Genomic DNA, 22,594 nt, shown 5'->3' with positions numbered 1-22,594 from the left:
TTTGAAATTTTTTTATACAAAATATTTATAAATTTTATTATGAAAAAAAAATTACAGAAAATTGCTGTCAATTTTTTTTTAAAATATTTTTTATAAAACATTTTTTCAAATCAAATTTTGTAGAAAATACTTACAGATTTTATAATTTTTAAAAAAATAATTATCTACGAAAAAATTACCTACTAATTAAGATCCTTAAAAGAAAATAGCATAAAAAATTTTTTTGCAAATTTTTTTAACAAATTTACAAGAAAATTTTCATATAATATGAGAATTTTTAGTAGTATTTTTTTATTTCTTCATTCAATAGAAAAAAAAAGTGTTGTTAATGATTAAAAGTAATACAATTTGTTTGAAACTTTTGTTAATAAATAATGAGAAGTGCACTACACATGTGAGAGGAAGAAACTTCGCTCAAGCCACCTTACAATATGAGTAGAATAAATTCTGATAAATTTTTATAAACATGAGACATTGAAATTATACTTTAATTTATAAAAATTATTTTATCTTCTAAAATTATTAATTAAGATCAACCACTAATCTGAAATATATGTGAAACTATTTAAGAAAATATACATGTTCAAAAGAGTTTTGTATTGCAATGATCAATAAGCACCAAATAATATATATATATATATATATATATATATATATATATATATATATATATATTCAATTGAAATGGTCAACTTTCTTTTAGAATTTACAAATTTAGATAATTTTTAAAATAAATTACGGTCATTCACTATAGAAAAGTCATCATGTGTAAGATGAATTTTTTTTAAACAAAAATTCCCATGTATATGACTCGTCAACTTAAATTAAGTGAGTTTTTTATCGTTAATAATTCTTTTAATTTAAATTTAAGAATTAAATTTTATAGTTAAAATTATATTTTTCAAAATATACGTTAGGTGTTTATATTTTTGAGATTTAATTTTTTTAGATAATAAATTTTGAATAAAATTTGTGTAAATCAGGCTAAATTGAGTTTTTGTTTATTGAAAAATGAACAATAATAAAATTAGTTATGATAAATATTTAAATTGAAGTATACATTTTGTACTTTATACAAATAAATTAAGATTTTAAACTAAAGGATATACGAAATGTTAAATCGTCACATGGCAGACTTCACTTAAAAAAAATTTAGTCCTCATATGCTTGGATACTTGCATTTGTCAAGATATAGACGAGTTTCTATATAATAAAATAATTCATTTCCAAAGTATTTTTTTATGAGAAAACCTACAAAATATAACTTGAAATTATAGGTTTTCGTTGCAAGCCTATGAGTGTGTTCCTGAAATTATGCACAAATTGTTCCAACTCTGATAAAATTTTGATTATTTTCTTAAATTCATTGGAAAAAATCATTACTTTTTACTTTTTGCATATTTTCATACATATTTCGCTTTTTATATAAAAAAAAAATTGAGGTCTCTTAAGAAAAACTAATAAATAAAAAGTGTAGATAAGTTCTACATTAACATTTATTTCGTGGCAAATAAAGTGGTAAAGTTGTAAGGAGTATTACTACTAATAAAGTAAAAAAATATATTTGTATATCATAAAAGACTATTACTTCAAAAAATAATCAGTATTAAATATTACGAATAGTTACTTGAAACACTTAAAATCTAAGTATCCAATTGAGATTTTCGAACAAAAATAACGACCAATTGAGAATTTAAATCAATAAATTATTGTCAAAACCGCCAGATTTGATTTATACATTCTAAGCTTATTTATTTTGCACCCTCCAAATTACTTTTTTTTCCAAGCCATGGCACTGCATGGATTGAGTTGCAACTGATACCACCTATCTTCTGTGGCAAATTGCTGAGTCTTGAACATTGAGGAGGAAATCTGCAGTGAAACAATGGTGTGATCAAACAAATGGTGCTATGTATTAAATCTCATGCCATTGTTCTTATCCAACCAAGCAACCGAAGCAGCATGGCATCCAACACAGGTGACTTCTTCTCCAGCCCTATTTCAAAGAACAGCAAAATAACATAAGGGTAAGAAAGATTAAATGAAATTATGTCCACCATTCTCAGCAAGAGCAGTTCACTGTTATATACTATGAGACAAGCACATGTTCAATACCATTGGTACTAGAATCAAAATTTCACCTAAGTAATATGCATTGATATTTAATAGAATCCTTCATTATGCAACTTATTACACTGACTCTAGATATGATCAGCGTTGAAAATTTCATATCAACTAGAGATAAGATTAATTTACAATATATAAATAAAACCATACTTTACAAGTTGGTTTTGCGGAGATGAGTTAAACTTAAAATTCATTTTTTAACATGCATCAGAGTCATGGATTAGAGTCTAGCATACAAACTAAAGATAAGGTCAATCTACAGTTTAAGCTTGAAGTTTACTTCTTAACAATTACAAAACAATACTAATACGGCTTCTTGTAGAAACAACAACTCTATGCATTTAAAGGAATGCTTACAAATGTCTGCTATTACCATTTTGAGGAACAACACAATAGCATTCCTTCACACTATCTGTGGGTTGGCCACAATTTCGGAATGCTTAAACTTTTTGCACATGAAGCATTATGTAAGGGTTTGCCAGAATTTGGAGGACTGTTTGCTATTATTTAAAGGAATGCTTTATCTTACCAATATCTGCAGCTACTCTGTGAGCACACATAACTCCGGAGAAAGCTACAGCAATAACACCTTGTCCAGGGAAGCAGCTGTCACCAACACAGTAAAGACCATCTATGCCCTGCAAGTTTTATATGTTTGTGACTTGCTTTAAGCAGAGCATTATAAAAGCATAGCAGAATATTTTCTATAACTGAACCAGTTATTCGTTTAAGGAAGTAGACCTACAGTGGTATTGAATGGCATTCCCAATAACCCCTTCGGTGTTCCACGTGGCATTGGACCGTATGTCCCTTTGTCACGAGCTAGGTATCGCCGGTGTGTCTTTGGTGTCCCTACCTATTGGAAAGCTTAAGATTTCAGAAAGCATACTCATGATAAAAAAGCACAAGAATCAAAAGCTAATACCATTCAGTATTATGAGGTCTGAGGTTATAGCCAATACCTCGATAAAATCGATGGATGATCTAAGACCTGGAAACAATTTATTCTCTAATCTGTTTATGATTTCATCTGCTACAAGCTGCTTCTTTGCCTCATAGTCTACTCTTGAGAGACCCTAGTACAGAAAACAGTGACACCAGAAATTTTAAAGACAAAAACAGATTCTGAAGTCATAGAAGCATGCAATGTGAAAGTTTTGAACTTTGTTTATCAGTATTGCCTACCTCCCAGTCCTCCATGGAAGAAGTTGTGAATATATGAAGGATATGTCGACCTTCGGGAGCCAATGATGAATCAAGAACAGTTGGTATACTTAAAAAGATACTTCCATATGGCACCTCCAATTTGGACCAGTTGTTCTAGAGAAGTGCCGATGAAATGCATTTAGCTAATTATTCATTTTAAGGCACAAGGACTATTAAGAAATTTCAAGTTGAGCAAAGTTCCAACTACCTCAAGTACAAAATGGTGACAGTCTGTATCTGGTGGTAAAATCTCTGCTTTAACCCCCATGTGAATTGAAAGAAAAGATGGAGCTTTAACATAAACTTTCTGGAAGTTCTCTTCTTCTTTTGGGAGTGGAACACCCTTCAGCAACTTTCCTGCAGTGTAACATTATGTGATTTAACTAACTAAGAACTAATGAAGGCAGAGAAACATCGCGGAGATCATCAGTAAAATATTCACACAAAAAATCTTATAGAAGTTCTCATTTGAATTTGAAACCAACCAAATGTATCCCATCTGGTAGCATTTGATATTATGGTTTTGGCAAAGAACTCTCTTCCATCAGCAAGCCTCACACCTACCTGCAAAGAGCATAGTCAGTTCTTGAAGAAAAAATGCTTCTTTCCAAAATGTCATCTTGTTTCTATTCTGAAGTCTCACTTACAGCTTTGCCCTGCTCAATTATAATACCAGTGACATTTGCTTTGTAAACTATCTCACTACCCTGATCAATAAGACCTTTTGCTAAGGACTTTGCAATCCCACCAACACCCCCAAGAGGGTAGTTGATCCCACCAAAGTGTCTGTCACATAGAACCTGGAGGGAAAAAAAGAGTCAGGCCATGCAGGAAATGTAGAGCATGTGAGGCCAAGGTGAGCTATATAGTACTGGCCACCATAAGTGCTTTTACTTTTCACTGTTTTGAATGGTATAACATGAATGTCTAACTCAAACACTAAAACATATTTAACCCTTTCATCTTTTTATAGTCAGTTATGAGGTAGAAAAATAACAGGTCTAACAAACATGACAGATACTTCATATGAATGTAAGGATGACCTTTACATTTTAAAATTTACATGCTTAACATTTCAAATAAAAAAGATACTAAAATATGTGTACATTGTTAGGACTAAAAGCAGTCAATGTTGGGTCAAATTCCAGCTAGTTTTATTTTTTGCAATCTAATTCTCTATTCATTTGAAGCAGAAGCTATGAATGCAAGCATGAAACCTCCTCTCCTAGACAATTTAGTAATGTAATACAAAATTTAATGAACTGAAAGAATGAAAAAAGGTTACCATGCTAGCATTGATCATTGGTGTCTGTATACCGTTGACTGTGCTCACTATAAAACACTGCAACAACATGGATACAAATTACCAATCACGTACCAACAATTGAATAATTAATCAAAGTGTAAATGAGTAGTAATATGACTGCTATCTCACTTGAAAATAGGTTACAGAAAGATACAAACATGTGGCATATTACGACTCAAATTCTATGATGAGACCAACAACAATTGTCCTCAACCTCTTCTATGAGATCCACTAGAATGGATTCCACACTTATTTAGTTACCTGTTGTCACTCTTAACACATTGCACCGAGTAACTATTCAAGACACATTTTCCTTAATAAATTCATGAAACTTCAAGCTGAATCAAAAAGTTATCACACCTACCTCTGCATCTATGAAAGACAGCAAGTTTGGATCTTTAATGTACTTCCGAGCTATGGCTCCAGCATTTTGAGGCAAATAATAGGCTGTCAAAAGATATGTCAAAAAGGTTAATGCTGAAAACATATGAAAAGGCTGATAAAAAGCCCAAATATGGAGGGAGCTGCAAATGGATCTTCAATAATGACCCCTATCAATATGTACTATATACTGTTATTAGGAAATAGGCATGTAACGCTTATTGGTTATTAGAGATAGTCTACCACAAGAAGGTTGTAATACACACACATCAAGAATGATTAGGGTTGATCACATTCTTTGCTCTGTTCCTCTTGACATAGCAAAAGTTAATCAGATGCTCACATTGATTGAAATCTTCATATAGAATTTTTCATATATAAACCATCACAACTTGGTATTGCAATAATTGATGCATTTCAAAGATTTGAGCAAATTAATCAGAAATGCTGAGACCCCCCTTGGGAATTAGGAGACCAATATAGGTTTTCTAAAATGTTTGTTGAGTCCAAATTCTCCACCCAGAAAAAAGAACTAGACTACGTACATGAGATGTGATTCTCTAGGTCTAGGGTTTCACTACTTGAAAGATAAAAAACTAATTGAATTGCATAAGCATGTCTTACTCAAACCTTGCTCTGATCTTCATGGTTAGGGTAAAATTTGTTGAGTCAACTAGTTATATGCAGTAGCATTAAGCAACAAACTACAGATAACATATAGTTGAGTGATGTATTTGTTCACTTTTTCACCCTTTGCTTCCTTCAACAATTCTTTTAACTCAAAGTTAAAACATAACTCCTCCAATCAATCAAAACACCGAAAAGATAAACCAAGTGGAACTAAAAAACAATATTAACCTTATAATTAAAGTTAAGAGTTCAAATTTGAAGCCTTGCAGTTTAAAATAAACAAGATGAAAATACCTAGTGTCAAGCATTCCTGGGGCTTCTGAAAAAACTGTCCAAAAAGGTAGAGTGGCTCTTCCAGTGACTTCAGTTCCAAGGAGTTCAGTGCATTGAAAATCTAGCCATAACACATATAAAATCTTAAAAGGTAAACTTCAAGGAGAGGCAAAAATGCCTTAAGGGGGCTGCAATCACCTCAATTAAGACAAACCTTCCAGCATTCACTGTAGAATTTAAGAATACCCTCCTTTTCATGGGGAAAGTAACTGGTCAGTTCATCAATGAATTTATCATATTCTTTGTGCACTCGAACAGAAAGGTTATTTGGTAGATGGAAGTGAACGGTTGTTGGATCAGGTACCACTTGCATCTGACAACCAACTGCCTCCAAAGCTTGTGTTATCAAATTGAGATTACCCTACACAAATTTAAGGTACATGGTTTTCATGATCCTGGGAAGCATACCATTCAACATAAAGAACAATTACAAGTGCTCGAATCTACTATTGGCTAATGTATTATCAGAAGATGAGCAAATTACACCTATTTGGAGCTTAATTGATAAAAAATCAAGCTTCACATAATGAACCAAATCTTTCTTAATATTAAACTAACCAAAAGAGCAAACTAGACGGAATCATTTTGTTCATGAACACCAGGCACCAGCTAAGCACAATAACACTGATCGCAACACGAAATAGAGTGTTGTTTTACAAATGAATATGTCTCCAAAAAAAAAAAAAACGAATGCATTACAACCAGAGAGAAACAGAAAGTCCCTCTCACAAACAAAGCATCCATATTCCTTCAGTGTAACATTCAGCTCTTGAGCTCACCCCTAAGTTTCTATACCATCCACATTTCACCACATCACTAATGAAATTAAAGTAAATGATTACACACAAAAAATGGCATGCACCCAATTAAATAAATAAATAACTGACCTTATCACTGAAACCAAACATGACAGAAGAACCCACATCAAAAGTATAGCCATCCCTCTGGTAAAATCCAGAGCTTCCACCAGGAATCACATACTTCTCCAAAACCAAAACTCTGGCACCCTTCACTGCCAACTGTGTTCCCGCAACCAATCCTCCAATTCCAGACCCTATAACAATTGCATCAAACTCTTCACCCTTACCCTTCACTCCCCTCTCTGCCACTTCTTCCACAGTCAGAGTTGACTTTGAGCACACCACGGAGACCCTTTTTCTTCTGAGAGCATTGGAGCAAGACCCAGATGGAAATTCACTCCCTGCATGGTTTCCAAAAGCAAAAGATTGAAACTTTGGCAGAAAGATTGAACTTTGAGAAGCAGCCCCTGTTGGGAAATGATGGGAAGTGTGGGAAAAGGGGTGTCGAGAAAGGGAGAGGAAAGGGGAAGTGATCATGATTAGAAGGAGGAGAAGGTTGTGGTCTGGTGGAAAGTGGAGGTGCGACAAAGTGGCATTTGCCTTGGCATGGATGCCGGTAATGTTTTGTAATGGTGTTGAAGTGTGTGGATTCCACTCACATGTAAATTTGATTCCAGCCGAACACACACAATGTTTGGTTTGTCATTACTAGTTTATCCAAAAACTGACAAATTATTAAATTTAATTAATTGAAATGAGAAAAAATCATTCAATTGTTATAAATATTTAATTTAATAAGTGCATGTGTGGATATTCATTATACATTATCACAGTTTATATTTTACATTTAATGTTATTGAATTATGCTAATGGTGTACTTACTGTATGTAATTTATAAATTAATAAAGAACTTAAATATGTAATTGTTTCCTATTACCATTTACATTTTCTGATTTTTGCTTTCATTATAGGTAGTAATAGACCAGCAAGCTATCAGATTTCTATAGTTAGGCTTAGCTTATTTATTTACAGTGACATGTTGAGGTTTTTAAAAAATTCATTATTTAAGCGAAGAGTCAACTTCATACTTCTATGTTGAATTTAACAACTTATCATCCTTTTAATCTAATTTAGTTTTCATATTTAAATTTATGATTTATTTTGATTTCTACGTTCTTTTTAACTCAATTGAGTTTAAATGTTTATTATATAGATCTAATTTGGTCCTTTATTAAATTGGCAATAATTTAGTTTAGAAGGTGTTATGTGTTAGTATATATAATAAGTGTCAATTTTATATTAAAAATTTACTTATTCTTGATATTTATTAATTATACACAAAAATGAATTAATTTTGATGCATGACATATGGTAATTGTTCAAGGACATTGACTAATATCAGTGTGGCTACTATTAGTGTAGGGTGTGTGGTGATTATACACAAGCATTGATTAGTTTTGATGCATGTGTGGAGTGAAACAAAATTCTTGAGATGGTTTAATTTAAAATGAGTGTACTCTTTATGGTAGAACATGATTGTTGTTATGAGCAATGAAGATGTGTGTATTTTAATCAGAGTGGAGATTGTTGGGTTAATGAAAATAATACATTTTGGAAAGTCTCATCTCACATAGGATAAGTAAGGGAGTGAATAATAGTAGATATATAATGAACTATAAGTCTATGATATTTCTCATCTTAGTAAAAAACACTTTAAGTTTGTATTTGACTTTTTTTATAATCTTGTATTAGAGTGCTGTGAGGTCTAGGTTCAATTCTTGCTTTGGAGAGTGTGTACTTCGGGTCAAAGGGCATGATAGATTGGTTTGTCTGTTGTACAAATTTTCACATAATGTTATTCTTTGGTTGTCTTTAGACAACGATCATGGGTTTTCTCTAGTTTTGAAGCTTTCGTGTTATCTCTTGTGTATCCTTGTGTTGTTAATCTTATTTATCTATTAGTAGGATGATTGTCTAGGATAAAGACGACAATGTTCTTCATTAATAGTATATTATTTTTCCAACAATTTTCAAATGTTATCTTTGTTGACATGGTTTTAGAGTAGGAAGAGTTTACATTGCAATAAGTTAAAGATAATGCTACAAAAATTAATTGGACCTTGTACAACATTCCATATACTTATTCACCTTTCTTTATTCAGCACATCCTATTAAATAAAAAAGAAAGGTTGCTCCACCATGAAAATATGTTAGATTTAAATTCATTTAAAAATATTGTAGATAAAAAACTAGAATTGCATACATATTATTTTGTACTTTTGCCTTAATAAAATTATAAAGAACTTTATAAATAAAAATAAAAATATTTGTTTTTAATAATAATAATTATTATAAGCCCCTTTTTCTGTCCCAAAAAGGGTTGGGCCTGGCCTTTTCGTAGGCCCAAGGCCAGCCCAACTGTAGGACCCCCAATACCCCTTTCAGCTCACTCAGTATGCTCTTGTCTCCTTTTTCAGAAAATAGTTTCCTCTCCTCTCTTGTCTTCTGCTAGGAGCTCTGCTAGGGCACGATCTTCATCCACATTCGAGCTAACGAAACCCATTTAGCACCTTCTGGTAAGTTGAACTTCAGAGTTCTCTGGTCTATTCCCTCCTCATTTCGCTGTTTGAGCATTTGGTTAGGTAGGGTTCCAAGTATTTACCTCGTTTTGTCCTGGTTTTCACGTTTCAGCTCATTACTCGAGTTCTTGGAGCTGTGGTACCCCCTTAGTTAGGATTTGTTTGCTTTTGGTACTCAAAACAGAGGTAAGGGAAGCTAGTATTTGTTTTTTTACCGTTTAAAATATTTCTCCTGTTGTTTTTGGGTTGTTGAATGCTTTTGGAATGATGAATGAGGTTTTTTGTGGTATGAGACTTGTCTTGTTTGCGTCTGGTATGTTCCCTTGTGTGTGCGTTCCTGCTGCATGCGTGAAACAGTGGTGAGTACTGTCAATCTCACCTAAGCGAGATCGTCTCGCCTAGGCGAGAGTGTTTAAGACTCGTTCAGGTTCTGCTCGAGCAACTGGCTCAGACGAAGGGCCCTTGTCTTTGAGCGACGCGTTGTCTCGCTCAGGCGAGAGTGACTCGCCCAAGCGAGTTCTCGAAAAAAAACATGGTGTGCTCTGCTCGCATCCTCGTCCAGGCGAGGGGTTTTATTTTTGGGCGAATGGCGATCTCGCCCAGGCGAGCTGGTCTCGCCCAAGCGAGAGCTAGCAGAGTGCCACTGTTACAGGCCTCGCCTAGGCGAGAATGCCTAGCCTAAGCGAGACAGTTGTTGTAGCTTAGGCGAGGACTTCTAGCCTAGGCGAGAATAGTGCAGATTTGTGTTTTTTTTTATCTCTATTTACCTTGCGTGTGGCTATTTATCTCGAACGCGCATGATTATGGTGTGATTGCATGAGTGGTATGAGTTGTATGCACTGAATTTGTATGTTAGTATGAGTAACACAAGGGATTTTGTTTGGTTGGTTGAGAACGTGCATAAGAATTCAATGTTGAGATAACAAGTGGTGGTTATGGTATGAGGATCATGAAATTTGTATGTGATAGGCGTAATTCCATGAGTCTCATGGGGAGGTCTCATGGTGGCGCGTAGTGTATATATTAAGATATGGATTCAAGTAAGGACCGCATCTCGAAACTCTGATGGGTCAATGAGTCTTAGGTAGAGCATACTGACCCAAGTGGTGAGAGTGGTGGGAGGCCTTAGTCTTTGGCAGGATAATGGCCTTAGATGCTTGAAGGTTAACCTTGTGTGTGGTAGGGTGAAACCCATTGGCAATGACTCTGCAGAGCAGTAGAGGCCACCACAAGTGCAAGCGTCCAGTGAATCCGATCTTAGTATATGTATCCGGATAATTGAGTCATAGTGTCATGCTTGTCTGCTATATCATGATTCTTGTGCTCACTGTGTTACATGCTTGAATTGTTTAAATACTTGTCTGTTATACCGTATTAACTCTAAATTACACTAGCTTACCCTTTCATTTTCGTGTGTGTTCTTGCCTTGATTCTTCTCCTTTTGCAATGATCACCTTATGGTGGGAGCAGATGAGAAGAATTCTGGAGGTGGATCTGTTGGTGGTAGCGGGGCTGTGTAGTCGGGGACTAGTTATATGTAGCAAAGCAGTTTTTATGGTTGTAATGCCCTTCTTGTTTTGTATTTCCTTGCTCTAGGAGCGACCTTTCTGCAAACTGTTAAACTCCTTTTATGTTTGTTCATGGCATGGTGGTATGCCTAAGTTCACTTTCACAGTACACTTTTGGATGACTGTAATAGTACCTTTCTTATATTCTATGTTCATCTGATTGCTTCTTATTATTATAATCATATAATATTTTATTGAGTAGATTATTTTATTTAAATGGGATGTCGCAATTATTATTATTATAAAAGTAATAAAATTGTACAGAACAACTTGTACTATATAAAATTAAACAAAATAATTTTTTATATATGACCAAATTAAGTCGGAATTCTCCAAAATAACATTGATTATAGAGTTTGAAATAAGTGTGAAGGTAGTTTGTGTAATATTTTTTACTCAAAGCAACAAGATTATTCTAAAAATCTAAAGACTTAAACAAAAATATTTAAATGTAATCAAATCTCAATAAGAACTTAACTAAGTCAAGAAAAATACTTTTTTTTTCGATTGACCAATCAAAATTAATAACAAAATTATAAAAAGAAGAAGAAAAGAACAACAAATCTTTAAAATAACAAAAACTTGCTCTCTTTGAAACTTTTATTAGGTAGAATTGATCCGTCCTTACTATATGACCAGATGTAATCATATTTTGAAAAAAAGTGAAGTGTAGAGAAAGAAAATTATAGAAAAGGAAAAAGAGATTTGTTGAGAGAGATAAAGAGAAAAAAAAAAAATTGAACGGAGAGAGGTTCACAATTACTATAAATTAAAAAATCTTTTTTCAATAATGATTTTCAATACTTAATGCCACAATCATAAACTAAGCTAAATTATCATCCCAAATATCTATCATTTCTCAATCAAATCATATAAGACACTTATCTCATTAATCCACATTTTAGTTCAAAACATTTCTCAATATTTTTTTGTTACGTTCATGTTCAATTATTATAATACACCCGCTTCTCATCCAACAATAACATATTTAAGCATATTTGACACGGAACCAAGAAGAAAAAAATACATTTATAAAAATTATAATCCAAGACGTTATCTTCACTTAAAATGTAAGACTTAAGTTAGAATTGCTTCACGAAAAAAAAAAATCAATTTATTACAAGTAAAGCAAAAAAAAATAAAAAATTCCTCCTTATTTTAAATATAGTTCATTACTACAAAATTTTGTAATCTTGCGATTTTTGCTACCTTACCTAAAAGATAGATTATTCATCTTTTTACCTATAAACCTATCTATCGCTACCTTTTATTTGTTCCCTTCCCCACCAAAACTTTCAGTCACCTTTTTCTTCACAGTGAATATATATATATATATATATGGTTAAATATATTTTTAGTCATTTAACTTTTTAATGAAAATTGGAATTAGTCATTTGTCAAAATTTTAGACCAATTTAGTCTATCATCTTTAATAAATGAGTAAATTTAGTCTTTTTAACAAAAATTTGTTAAGTTTATTTGACGTTTTAAACGCGTTTTGAAGTAAACATTGAAACTAAAATGAGTTAAACAATGTACACAACTCAAATATTATCATGAAATACGTTTAAAACATCAAATAAACTTAAAAAAATTGATTAAAATGACTAAATACACGTATTTCTAAAGTTGAGGAACTAAATTAGTCTAAAATTTCGAGAAAGAACTATTTCCAATTTCCACCGAAAGTTAAGAGACCAAAAATATATTTAACCCGTATATATATATATATATATATATATATATATATATATATATATATATATATATATATATATATATATATATATATATATATATATATATATATATATATATATATATATATATATATATATATATATATATATACACACATGAGAACATTTAAAAAATCTAAAATATAACATAATAATATTTTAAAATTGATTGCTAAGATATTCCCCAGGAATATGCTGTATTACCAAATTCCACCGAATGTGGCATTACTCATCAAAGCTACCTACATCTTCTTTAACCGAAATACGAAAAGGAAAATGAAAAAAGAGACTTTTAAAATTGTGCCTATAAAAAATTGCCAAACCCAATTCATGATAATTGATGGAATCCAATCCCAATTGGTAAACCTAAATTGAACGGTGGCCCCTTCTTTCATTATCTCCTGCCTACTACTCATTTTGTGTGAAGGAAGTTGTTTTGGTAAGAGACATGCATCTATAACGTTTTTGTTTGCATTCTATAATTTCAGTTTTTCAACCTAAATTTCTTTCACATAGCATTGGTAGACATTTTAGAGTTTTATCCTTCCAAAAATGATTGGACAGTTAAAAGAGGTAAATGTAATTAAATTTGTTGAGAATTTAAGATTGAGTAGAAAGTTTTATACTTAATCAAAAAATTGATTCATACATAAAAAAGATATACAAATATTGAGTTTACTAATAACTTTTATATATATATATATATATATATATATATATATCATTAACTTATTAAGTAATTATACATGTGGAAACTTCTTTTTATATGTATCCTAAATCAATTCATAAAACTTGTGTGTGTAGTTTGTTTTTGTATATATAATTTTTTAAAATATATTTTATTTTAAAATATTTTATATTATTTTACTTAAAGTGATTTACTACTAAAGACAAAATTTTATTGTGAAATTCCTCCACTGTTCTCTCAACACCATATTTATTATATAAACCCCATGATTAATGCATTATGTCATAATCACCCATGAGATAAGTTCCACTTGAACTTATTACAACTCAAACATTTTACATTTTACTATATATCTTATGTTAAATATATAAGAATATGTAAGTTTCAAAAGAGTTTGTGTATTATAATTCTTCATGTTGAATATGGTTTTATATTTTTACAGAAATTTTATATTCACACTACTATCTTGTCTTCATTTTATATCTCAAATTTTTTTATTTCATAATTAAATATAATTAAACATAAATGGCACTTTCTAACATTTTAAAATTAAAACTTAAAAAATATTTATCATAAAGATTTTATTTTGTTATAACACTTATGTTTAAAAAATAGACTTTAAATCTAATTCATCATTACAAAATTAATTTATAAAATGAAGTTTACATCTACATCTATTTATATACTTTAAATTGATATTATTTTTAACCAACTTTTTTACTTTATTTCAAAACATTTTTCTAACTTTTGTAAAATTTCACTAGACTAAACTATGTCTAATAATAATATCATTATAATTGAATAATTCATAATAAATAAAAAATATATTATTTATTAATAATAAAATATGTTAAGAATTAACTTTAAACTTAACTGTATAAATTTTTAAAGTAAAATTTGAATTCACTTATATAATAAAAAATTGTCTCCATATACAAATTCTAAGAAACTACCATTGACCTTGTAAAATTAATTTTACATCAACTTATATATAAATAAATTTTATTTATAATAGAGGTCATAAATAAATATATATATATATATATATATATATATATATATATATATATATCTATAACTATATATAAAGGGGATTCCCTCTTTTGTGTCCACATTTCATAATTCCAACTTTACCCTTTATAATTTAATTATTTATTAAATTTTTAAAAATTAACGGTTACTTTTACAAGTTTTTATAAAATTATTTACTTATCTCCTTTTTCTTTTTTTCTCTTACTATTCATCAACAGTTATTTTTCTCTTATTTTCTCCGTACATTTTATTTTATTTTTTATAAATATACTTTTATTTTGTTATTTTGTTTATTAAATTAATAACATTACAATATCATCAATTATTAATATAATTCAAAAAATGCGTACACACAGGCGCGATAGCGCCTGTGTTTACACTAGTAACAATAAATGAGATTCCCCTTTTTGTGTCCACATTTCATAATATCCGTTTTACCCTTAGTTATTTTAAAAATTTATTATTTTATAAATAATTTACTTTTAATCATTTTTTTACATATCTTATTTTTTCTTTTAATCATTCCTCTCTTTTGTGTTAAATCATTATTTAAATTTTCTTTTTACATATCTTTTTTTTTTAATTTTATATTTAACAACTATTTTAAAAATTATATATTTGTTATTGATTTTAAATTTTTTGAAAATTAAAAAATGTGAATACACAGGCGCGACAGTGCCTGTGTGTTCGCTAGTAATTATATAATGATATTATTATATATTAATCTATAATAAAGGGGATTCTTCTTTTTGTGTCCATATTTCATAATACCCGTTTTACCCTTAGTTATTTTAAAAATTAATTATTTTATAAATAATTTACTCTTAATCATCTATTCTTCTTTCTATAATAAAGGAGATTCTTCTTTTTGTGTCCACATTTCATAATGCCCGTTTTATCCTTAGTTATTTTAAAAATTAATTATTTTATAAATAATTTACTCTTAATCATCTATTCTATGACAATAAAGGGGATTCTTCTTTTTGTGTCCACAGTTCATAATACCCGTTTTACCCTTAGTTATTTTAAAAATTAATTATTTTATAAATAATTTACTTTTAATCATTTTTCTACAAATCTTTTTTGTTTTAAATTAACCTATCTATATCTATATCTATATCTATATATCTATCTATAACAATAAAGGGAATTCTTCTTTTTGTGTCCACATTTCATAATACCCGTTTTATCCTTAGTTATTTTAAAAATTAATTATTTTATAAATAATTTACTTTTAATCATTTTCTACAAATCTCTTTTGTTTTAATTTTTTTTTACATATCTTATTTTTTTTTTATTTTTTTTTAAATTATTTTTATTATTGATCTTAAATTTCTAAAAAATTATATATTTAAATTTCTTGAAAATTAAAAAAATGCGAATACACAGGTGCTGTCGCGCCTGTGTGTTCGCTAGTAACAATAAAGGGGATTCCTCTTTTTGTGTTCACATTTCATAATACCCGTTTTACTCTTAGTTATTTTAAAAATTTATTATTTTATAAATAATTTACTTTTAATCATTTTTTTATATATCTTATTTTTTCTTTTAATCATTCATCGCTTTTGTGTTAAATCATTATTTAAATTTTTTTTTACATATTTTTTTTAAAAAATTTTATATTTAATAACTATTTTAAAATTTATATATTTGTTATTAATTTTAAATTTTTTAAAAATTAAAAAATGCGAATACACCGACACGACAGTCTGCCTGTGTGTTCGCTGGTATATATAATAAAATTAAAACTTATATCTTATCGTATCACTCTAACTATCATTACATATTTTATTACAGTCATATTAAAAGAGCCTTTAAAAAATACGTCTGTTAAATAATTTAGCAGTGTAATTTATTTTACACTAAAACCGCACCAATGAAACTCTTTACGAAACTAGTCTTGTTTGTATTACTTTTAAAAGGTGACAATGGATACCCGGTGTGTGACGCGTGCGTGAGCAGAGAGTTCAGAATTACAGGTGCAGAGGAAGAGGTAATCGGTTTGGATCCATTTCTTCTCTTTCGTTCTCATCACTCACTGCAATCTCTTCTTCCATCATTATATTATATAATAATATTTATTTTAAATATTATTATCTCTATATAATCACTCGCAATCTCTACTCATTCTCTCAAACCTCTTCTCATCACTCTCACCTTAGTCCTTTTCGCACAATTTCCATATCACCTTTCTCCAATTGGTACTCTTTTTATGTTTATTTTATTTTCTTATATTTCAGATGTTTGATGCTTGTGAGTACGATGCATGTATTGTAATGAGAATTTTTTGTTTTGTTTAAATTATATGAAAATTTGTTAGTAGAATTGGTTTTTGATTCTTACCTGGTTGATTTTGGTGAGCAGAATTAATTTCTGATCTTCTTGACTCGGCGAATTTGGAAAAATCGGTGACAGGAAAAGAAACTGTTTGATACATTAATAGATAGATAGTTCTCGCTTTCGTCATCATCAGAATTTGTGTTGAGTTGAGGGAGCTCATGCACACGGATACATAAATAGTTACTTGTTGCTTATCATTTTGGTTTATTTGTTAATTTACTTTCGGAAATTATTGTTCTGCATAATTTTTTTTTTGTACGGTAATCTTTTTCTCTTTGAATCTGTGTTTGCAGGATTGAATTGGGGATTGAACATCATGGATCGACTAAATTCTTCTCCGCGGCTGATGCTTGTTTCGGATCTCGATCACACAATGGTATTATTCAGGATTTTAAACCGCGGTCATGGTTTCGTTTCATTTCTTGATATTATGATGGAGCCGCAATTGCAGTCTCAGACACCCTAAAAATCTTGACATTCCGCCTGAATTGCAGGCGTTGTTATTTAAAACCTCGTTATTAGTGTTGTTGGTGGTCGTGATTTGAATGGTTGATGTGTTTTGGTTGCAGGTTGATCATCATGACCCTGAGAATAGTTCACTTTTAAGGTTCAATGCGCTTTGGGAAGCTTATTATCGCCAAGATTCTCTGCTGGTGTTTTCAACTGGGAGGTCACCTACACTCTACAAACAACTGAGGAAAGAGAAGCCTATGATAACTCCTGATATAGCTATTATGTCTGTGGGGACTGAGATTACTTATGGAAGATCAATGGTGCCTGATGATGGATGGGTTCAGTTTTTGAACCAGAAATGGGATAAGAACATAGTCATTGAGGAAACAAGCAAATTTCCTGAACTTAAGCCTCAGGTATGGTTTATTGGTGGTGATGGTGACTGGGATGATTTGTTTCTAGATTGTATTATTTGATTCGGGTATATAATTTGCCTTGTTTGATTCTGTGGCAATTCCTTAATGACTGATGGTGCAGGCCGAAACAGAACAACGGCCGCACAAGGTCAGCTTTTATGTTGAGAAAGACAAGGCTCAGAGTGTAACAAAGGCTCTTTCTAAGGTTTTGGAAGAGCGTGGGGTAAGCTATAATACGTTTATATTCATTGCTTTTTTTTCATGTAAAGTTTCAACATGTTTAGTTTAGTTTGAGTGTGTAAATTGGATTTTTTGACATCTTACTTGGCGTGATTGATATTGTATATAGTTCCATAACATAGCCTAATTTTTGGCCAGTTGAATGTTAAAATAATATACAGTGGAGGAATTGATTTGGATGTATTACCAAATGGTGCTGGCAAAGGTCAAGCTCTTGCCTATCTGCTCAAAAAGTTTGAGACTGAGGGAAAGCCACCTCTTAACACTCTTGCTTGTGGTGATTCTGGAAATGATGCCGAGCTGTTCAGCATTCCAGGAGTTTATGGAGTCATGGTTGGTGTGGTTTAGCATGTGTTTATTGCCATATTGTGCCTTGGTGGTAAAATATTGAGATTGACTTGCGTATTGCCTTTGTGTGTGTTCGTTGTGTAGGTAAGCAATGCCCAAGAGGAGTTGTTGCAGTGGCATTCAGAAAATGCAAAAGATAACCCCAAGATTCTCCATGCCTCAGAGCGTTGTGCATCTGGCATAATACAAGCCATAGGTCATTTTAAGTTAGGCCTAAACCTGTCCCCAAGAGATGTTTCAGACACTGGAGAAGAAGTTTCATCTCCACATCTTGAAATAGTGAATTTTGCTTTGTTAGTTGAAAAGTGGAGGCGTGCAGAAGTTGAGAGTTCCGAGCTGTTTATTGCCGGTTTAAAGGCAACCGTTGTATGTCTGATATCCTTTATCTTTTACAGATTACCAATTGTGTGTTCTATTTGTGTTCGCAGACTACCGAGCATGTGAAAAGCTATCCAAATTAACTCCATATTAGCAAATCATTTTCTTTTCAAATGAAGTGTATACTTTTATCCTTTTCGCTGCATTATTTCTATATTCATATTTCATGGACTAACAAGTTCTGGGATTTACCAACGGGAAATTAAATAGTGAAGTAGAACTTTTTCTAATCCATAATACCATATCTGGGGAGATTTTAACAATGTTTTTACATGTTCTAAGCTTTTTGGTACGTGTTCACTTTGTTTTGGTATAATTTTCTATTTCCCTTTTTCTCAGTGCATGTTGTCTATGAAGAAGAATGTATTTTGACACATATTTTTCTTTCTTGAACATCTTCCTTCAATATAAGCTCTTTCCTATAAAAACATTGAGTTTTATCATTATCACATATGACCATACTAAATTTTGTAATGTATTCCAAATTCTGACTAAACTGTTTAACCATGTCAACCACTTGAATAAGACATTTCCATGGTTGATTTCCAAGAACGACTATCTTAAGTCATTGCAAAAGCTTCATTCTCTCTCTCACTCTCTCTTACTCACTCTACCTTCACACCATAATTAGTTGGATTTCCCCTTTTTCATTTTCTTGATCTGAGGGCTCTATTTTTCCACTGATGCACTTGGACCTGAATTTTGATTGTCAAGTCTTTACGTAAATGTTTATTTCTAAAGAAGTATGTAAGTTGTTCCTTTTTTCAATATGCAGCTCGCATCTGCTATTCTCATCCATCCTTCTGGTTCGGTCTATAATATGAAGGAGTATTTAAATACGTTTCGGAAGGTGTATGGTGACAAAAAGGGTAAACAGTATAGGATTTGGGTGGATGATGTATTGGCTACAGAGTTAGCTCCAGGTATATGGCTTGTGAAGTTTGACAAGTGGGAGTTATGTGGTATGTATGAGTTTTGTTGTTTATGCTCTTCTCACCCCTTTGTCTCTCTGAAAATAAACAATTGTTTAATCTTGTTTTTTATGAATAATTATGGTAGTACATCTGCAATGTCGAAAAATTTTGCATTGCATATTTTTGCCTTTTTACTTACTGCTAACTTGCCAACATTGCAGGTGAAGAGCGGAAGGGTTGTGCCTTCACCTCAATACTAAGCAATAAGGTATGTTTTAATACTTCAACTATCATATTTTTGGCTTAAATATGTTTTTAGTTGTTTAACTTTTAGTAAAAATTAGAATTAGTCTCTCTTTGAAACTTTGGTTTAATTTAGTTCTTCAATTTTAAAAATACATGGATTTAGTCGTTTTAACAAAATTTTATTAAATTTATTTGATGTTTCATACATGTTTCATGATATCATTTGAATTGTTTACACAATTCGACACATATTCGTTTTATTTTAGCTGAGAAACGTGTTTGAAATATCAAATAAACTTAATAAAATTTGGTTAAAATGATGAAATCCACGCATTTCTCTAAAAATGTGGATACTAAATTGGTCCAAAGTTTCAAATAGAGAACTAATTCCAATTTTCATCGAAAAGCTAAGGACAAAAAACATATTTAATATGATATTTTTTATGTGATGTCTTTAATCTTTTCTTTACTGAAAAGAAAGAAATTCGAATTTCAGGATTCGGATTGGTTCAATTTGGTGCACGCGCACCAGACCTGGTTGGAAGACTCAGCCCAAGGTGAATGGTTTATTTAGATGGTTCCTATAGCTTATCTAAGTTCCCTTGTTGTGATACCTTCTGCAATAAATGTATTGTGATCAATCCAAGGACAAAACTAATTTTTACATCGCATATTTTAAAAGTTAAAAGACCTTTCATCATTTGAAGATGTCTTATATCACATGTATTTGAAATTTACTGTATAACTCTGATCATTCTAACATCTCGGCCTGACTAAGATCATTTCATCCTTTCTTCGGACTGGGATTCATCATTTCGATCCAATTGAGTTAGGAAAAAATGTAGGCTTTTGTAAAATTTTAAATTCTAACCATTGTTAAACATTTTTGTAATTATTATGAGAAGCTTTCGCTCATCTAAACTCATTGGTATTATTATGTGATTATTATATTACGTATTACATTAGAATGTATTTTTTAATACGAAATAAACTTTTATGATCTTATAAGTTGAGTTTACAAAGCTCTTACAAATTTATATAATCTATTAAGTTTTATAATTTTAATTATACATTTGATGGATATGACACCTAAGATATGAATAACCAAAAATAAAATAAAATTATCCAATTTGGAAGGGATTGGACCCTTCTATACCCTAATGTTGTGTTAAGCAAATTATTCAAATACAATTGATATATATTTAGAAACTATAAGATGGACGATGTCAACTAAGTTTGAAAAAGTAACAAAAGCTATCAATAACACAAAATAATGTATTTGGAATAAGATAACCAAACGAAATAGAAGATAAAACACACGAATGAAAGTGTGTCTATAAAGGAAAAAAAATATGTTTTGGTTTAGAAGTTTGACAACATAGTTAAAACTTGATTACTATTTAATTTATGTATTTTCAAAATTATTAATTTTTATCTCTATTTCTAAACGACTTAATTACTATTTAGTTTATGTATTTTCAAAATGATTAATTTTTATCAGGAGGGATTAACTATATTCGAGGATATTTAAAGAATGAGTTGTCTATATAAAAAAAATAAAATTATTGATACCTTTTTAATATAAAACTTTAAAATGTGATGTTTATGAGTTTTTTTTTTCTTACATACCAATTAATTATCGCATTTCTACTGATATAAAACTTATTTTGAATGAAGAGTTTCCAATACCAGTTATAATCGTTGTGATGCAGTATGGTTAAACAATAAATTTTCAATATTGGGGATAATAAATAAAAGTAGAAGCATTATAAAAGAAAGGAAAAGAATTGTGGGCTTCAAAATCTAATTCTAAAATGATGAGACATGAGGAAGAAAATCCCTGAGGTATATTTATTATATAAAGCATATGAATGATAAAGTTTTGACTATACATGGATTAAAAACACCTCTCAATGATGAGTTATCTCATACAAAAATCACATCAGAAATGTTGGATGCAACAAATAAGACCCTCTTTAAATATATACTCTAAATGTTTTTAACACACTATTTTGAAATACATTTTTGTGTTCCAAAAAGCCTATTTTAAGATGAATAAAAGATTCTCAAAAAGAAATATAAAGATAAGAGTTAAGAAAAAAGAAAACATACATATAATTGAAGATTAATAGTATGTAAACACTAAGAAAAAATATTATATAAGGAGATAAGTGTTATAAATAAAAATAAATTAGAGGGCCCAACCGGGTTCGAACCGGTGACCTCTTGATCTGCAGTCAAATGCTCTACCACTGAGCTATGGACCCCGTTTAATAAACAAATTCCTACGTGCATATTTATACATAATTATCTGTGGTTTCTCCTCGAAATGCACATTATAATTTCTTTAAGTCTCTGTTTTTTTATCAAATGTAGTTTTGATATATCAATTTTAGAATCAATGAATAAGTTCTTTATAATTGCGTGAACTTCATATTTGGTGATAAAATTTATTGTCATAATATTGGAAAAAAATAACTTTAAATGTTTCTATTTAAAGACTTTGGAACGAAAACCAAAATCAGTTTTGTCTAAAAATAAGAACTAAAATCATAAATTTCCCTAAATTTAATTATCCGTATAATTTTTCTAAGCAGTTCATAACCTTGGTTTTTTACGTACAATTCCCTAATTGCATTAGTGTAGTTTACGAGTGAAATTTATCTATCATTAACTTAATTGTGAAAAAAAGTACGTTTTTTGTATGTTAGTGCATATAATATTGATTTATCATTAATCCAGAAATAAAATGGGAAAAAAAAATAATTCAAAATTTCTCCAGAGATAATTATAAAATTTTAAAAGGTATATTTACACAATTATATGTCTAATTAATCATTATTTTATTCATCTCGATTTAGTAGCTTCTT

At 30.3% G+C, this 22,594-nt stretch overlaps 2 protein-coding genes and 1 non-coding gene across 7 annotated transcripts; 1 reads left to right on the top strand and 2 right to left on the bottom strand.

Moving 5' to 3' along the window:
* Nucleotides 1–1,584: 1,584 nt before the first annotated feature.
* CRTISO (carotenoid isomerase) lies at nucleotides 1,585–7,339 on the bottom strand. 2 transcript variants are annotated; one of them, XM_028082152.2, is made up of 13 exons: nucleotides 6,871–7,339; nucleotides 6,138–6,344; nucleotides 5,945–6,044; nucleotides 5,004–5,086; nucleotides 4,619–4,675; nucleotides 3,981–4,133; nucleotides 3,819–3,897; nucleotides 3,542–3,690; nucleotides 3,313–3,447; nucleotides 3,090–3,203; nucleotides 2,873–2,983; nucleotides 2,657–2,765; nucleotides 1,585–1,996 (listed from the first exon to the last, which is right to left on the bottom strand). In XM_028082152.2, exons 1-13 carry the CDS (start codon nucleotides 7,318–7,320, stop codon nucleotides 1,923–1,925), a joined length of 1,821 nt encoding a protein of 606 aa, XP_027937953.1. In that variant the 5' UTR covers nucleotides 7,321–7,339; the 3' UTR covers nucleotides 1,585–1,922. The 2 variants fall into 2 exon arrangements, with proteins under 2 accessions (XP_027937953.1, XP_027937956.1); XM_028082155.2 differs by having other exon boundaries at nucleotides 6,867–7,200.
* Nucleotides 7,340–16,245: 8,906 nt separating this feature from the next.
* LOC114192146 (sucrose-phosphatase 1-like) lies at nucleotides 16,246–20,424 on the top strand. 4 transcript variants are annotated; one of them, XM_028081766.2, is made up of 10 exons: nucleotides 16,246–16,382; nucleotides 16,754–16,908; nucleotides 17,023–17,105; nucleotides 17,299–17,598; nucleotides 17,720–17,821; nucleotides 17,977–18,171; nucleotides 18,271–18,552; nucleotides 19,340–19,526; nucleotides 19,700–19,746; nucleotides 20,221–20,424. In XM_028081766.2, exons 3-10 carry the CDS (start codon nucleotides 17,046–17,048, stop codon nucleotides 20,296–20,298), a joined length of 1,251 nt encoding a protein of 416 aa, XP_027937567.1. In that variant the 5' UTR covers nucleotides 16,246–16,382; nucleotides 16,754–16,908; nucleotides 17,023–17,045; the 3' UTR covers nucleotides 20,299–20,424. The 4 variants fall into 4 exon arrangements, with proteins under 4 accessions (XP_027937567.1, XP_027937565.1, XP_027937568.1 ...); XM_028081765.2 differs by lacking the exon at nucleotides 16,246–16,382 and adding an exon at nucleotides 16,429–16,590; XM_028081764.2 differs by lacking the exon at nucleotides 16,754–16,908 and having other exon boundaries at nucleotides 16,255–16,382.
* Nucleotides 20,425–21,919: 1,495 nt separating this feature from the next.
* TRNAC-GCA (transfer RNA cysteine (anticodon GCA)) lies at nucleotides 21,920–21,991 on the bottom strand. Its single transcript has one exon. It is a non-coding gene; the product is annotated as a tRNA-Cys (tRNA).
* Nucleotides 21,992–22,594: the final 603 nt, after the last annotated feature.

This window comes from Vigna unguiculata, chromosome 7, assembly GCF_037176805.1.
Source record: "Vigna unguiculata cultivar grain cowpea cultivar isolate G323 ecotype 2 chromosome 7, ASM3717680v1, whole genome shotgun sequence".
Lineage (NCBI taxonomy): Eukaryota > Viridiplantae > Streptophyta > Magnoliopsida > Fabales > Fabaceae > Vigna > Vigna unguiculata.
Note: the sequence above shows the minus strand (reverse complement) of the source record. Positions and strands in the feature narration are given on the sequence as shown.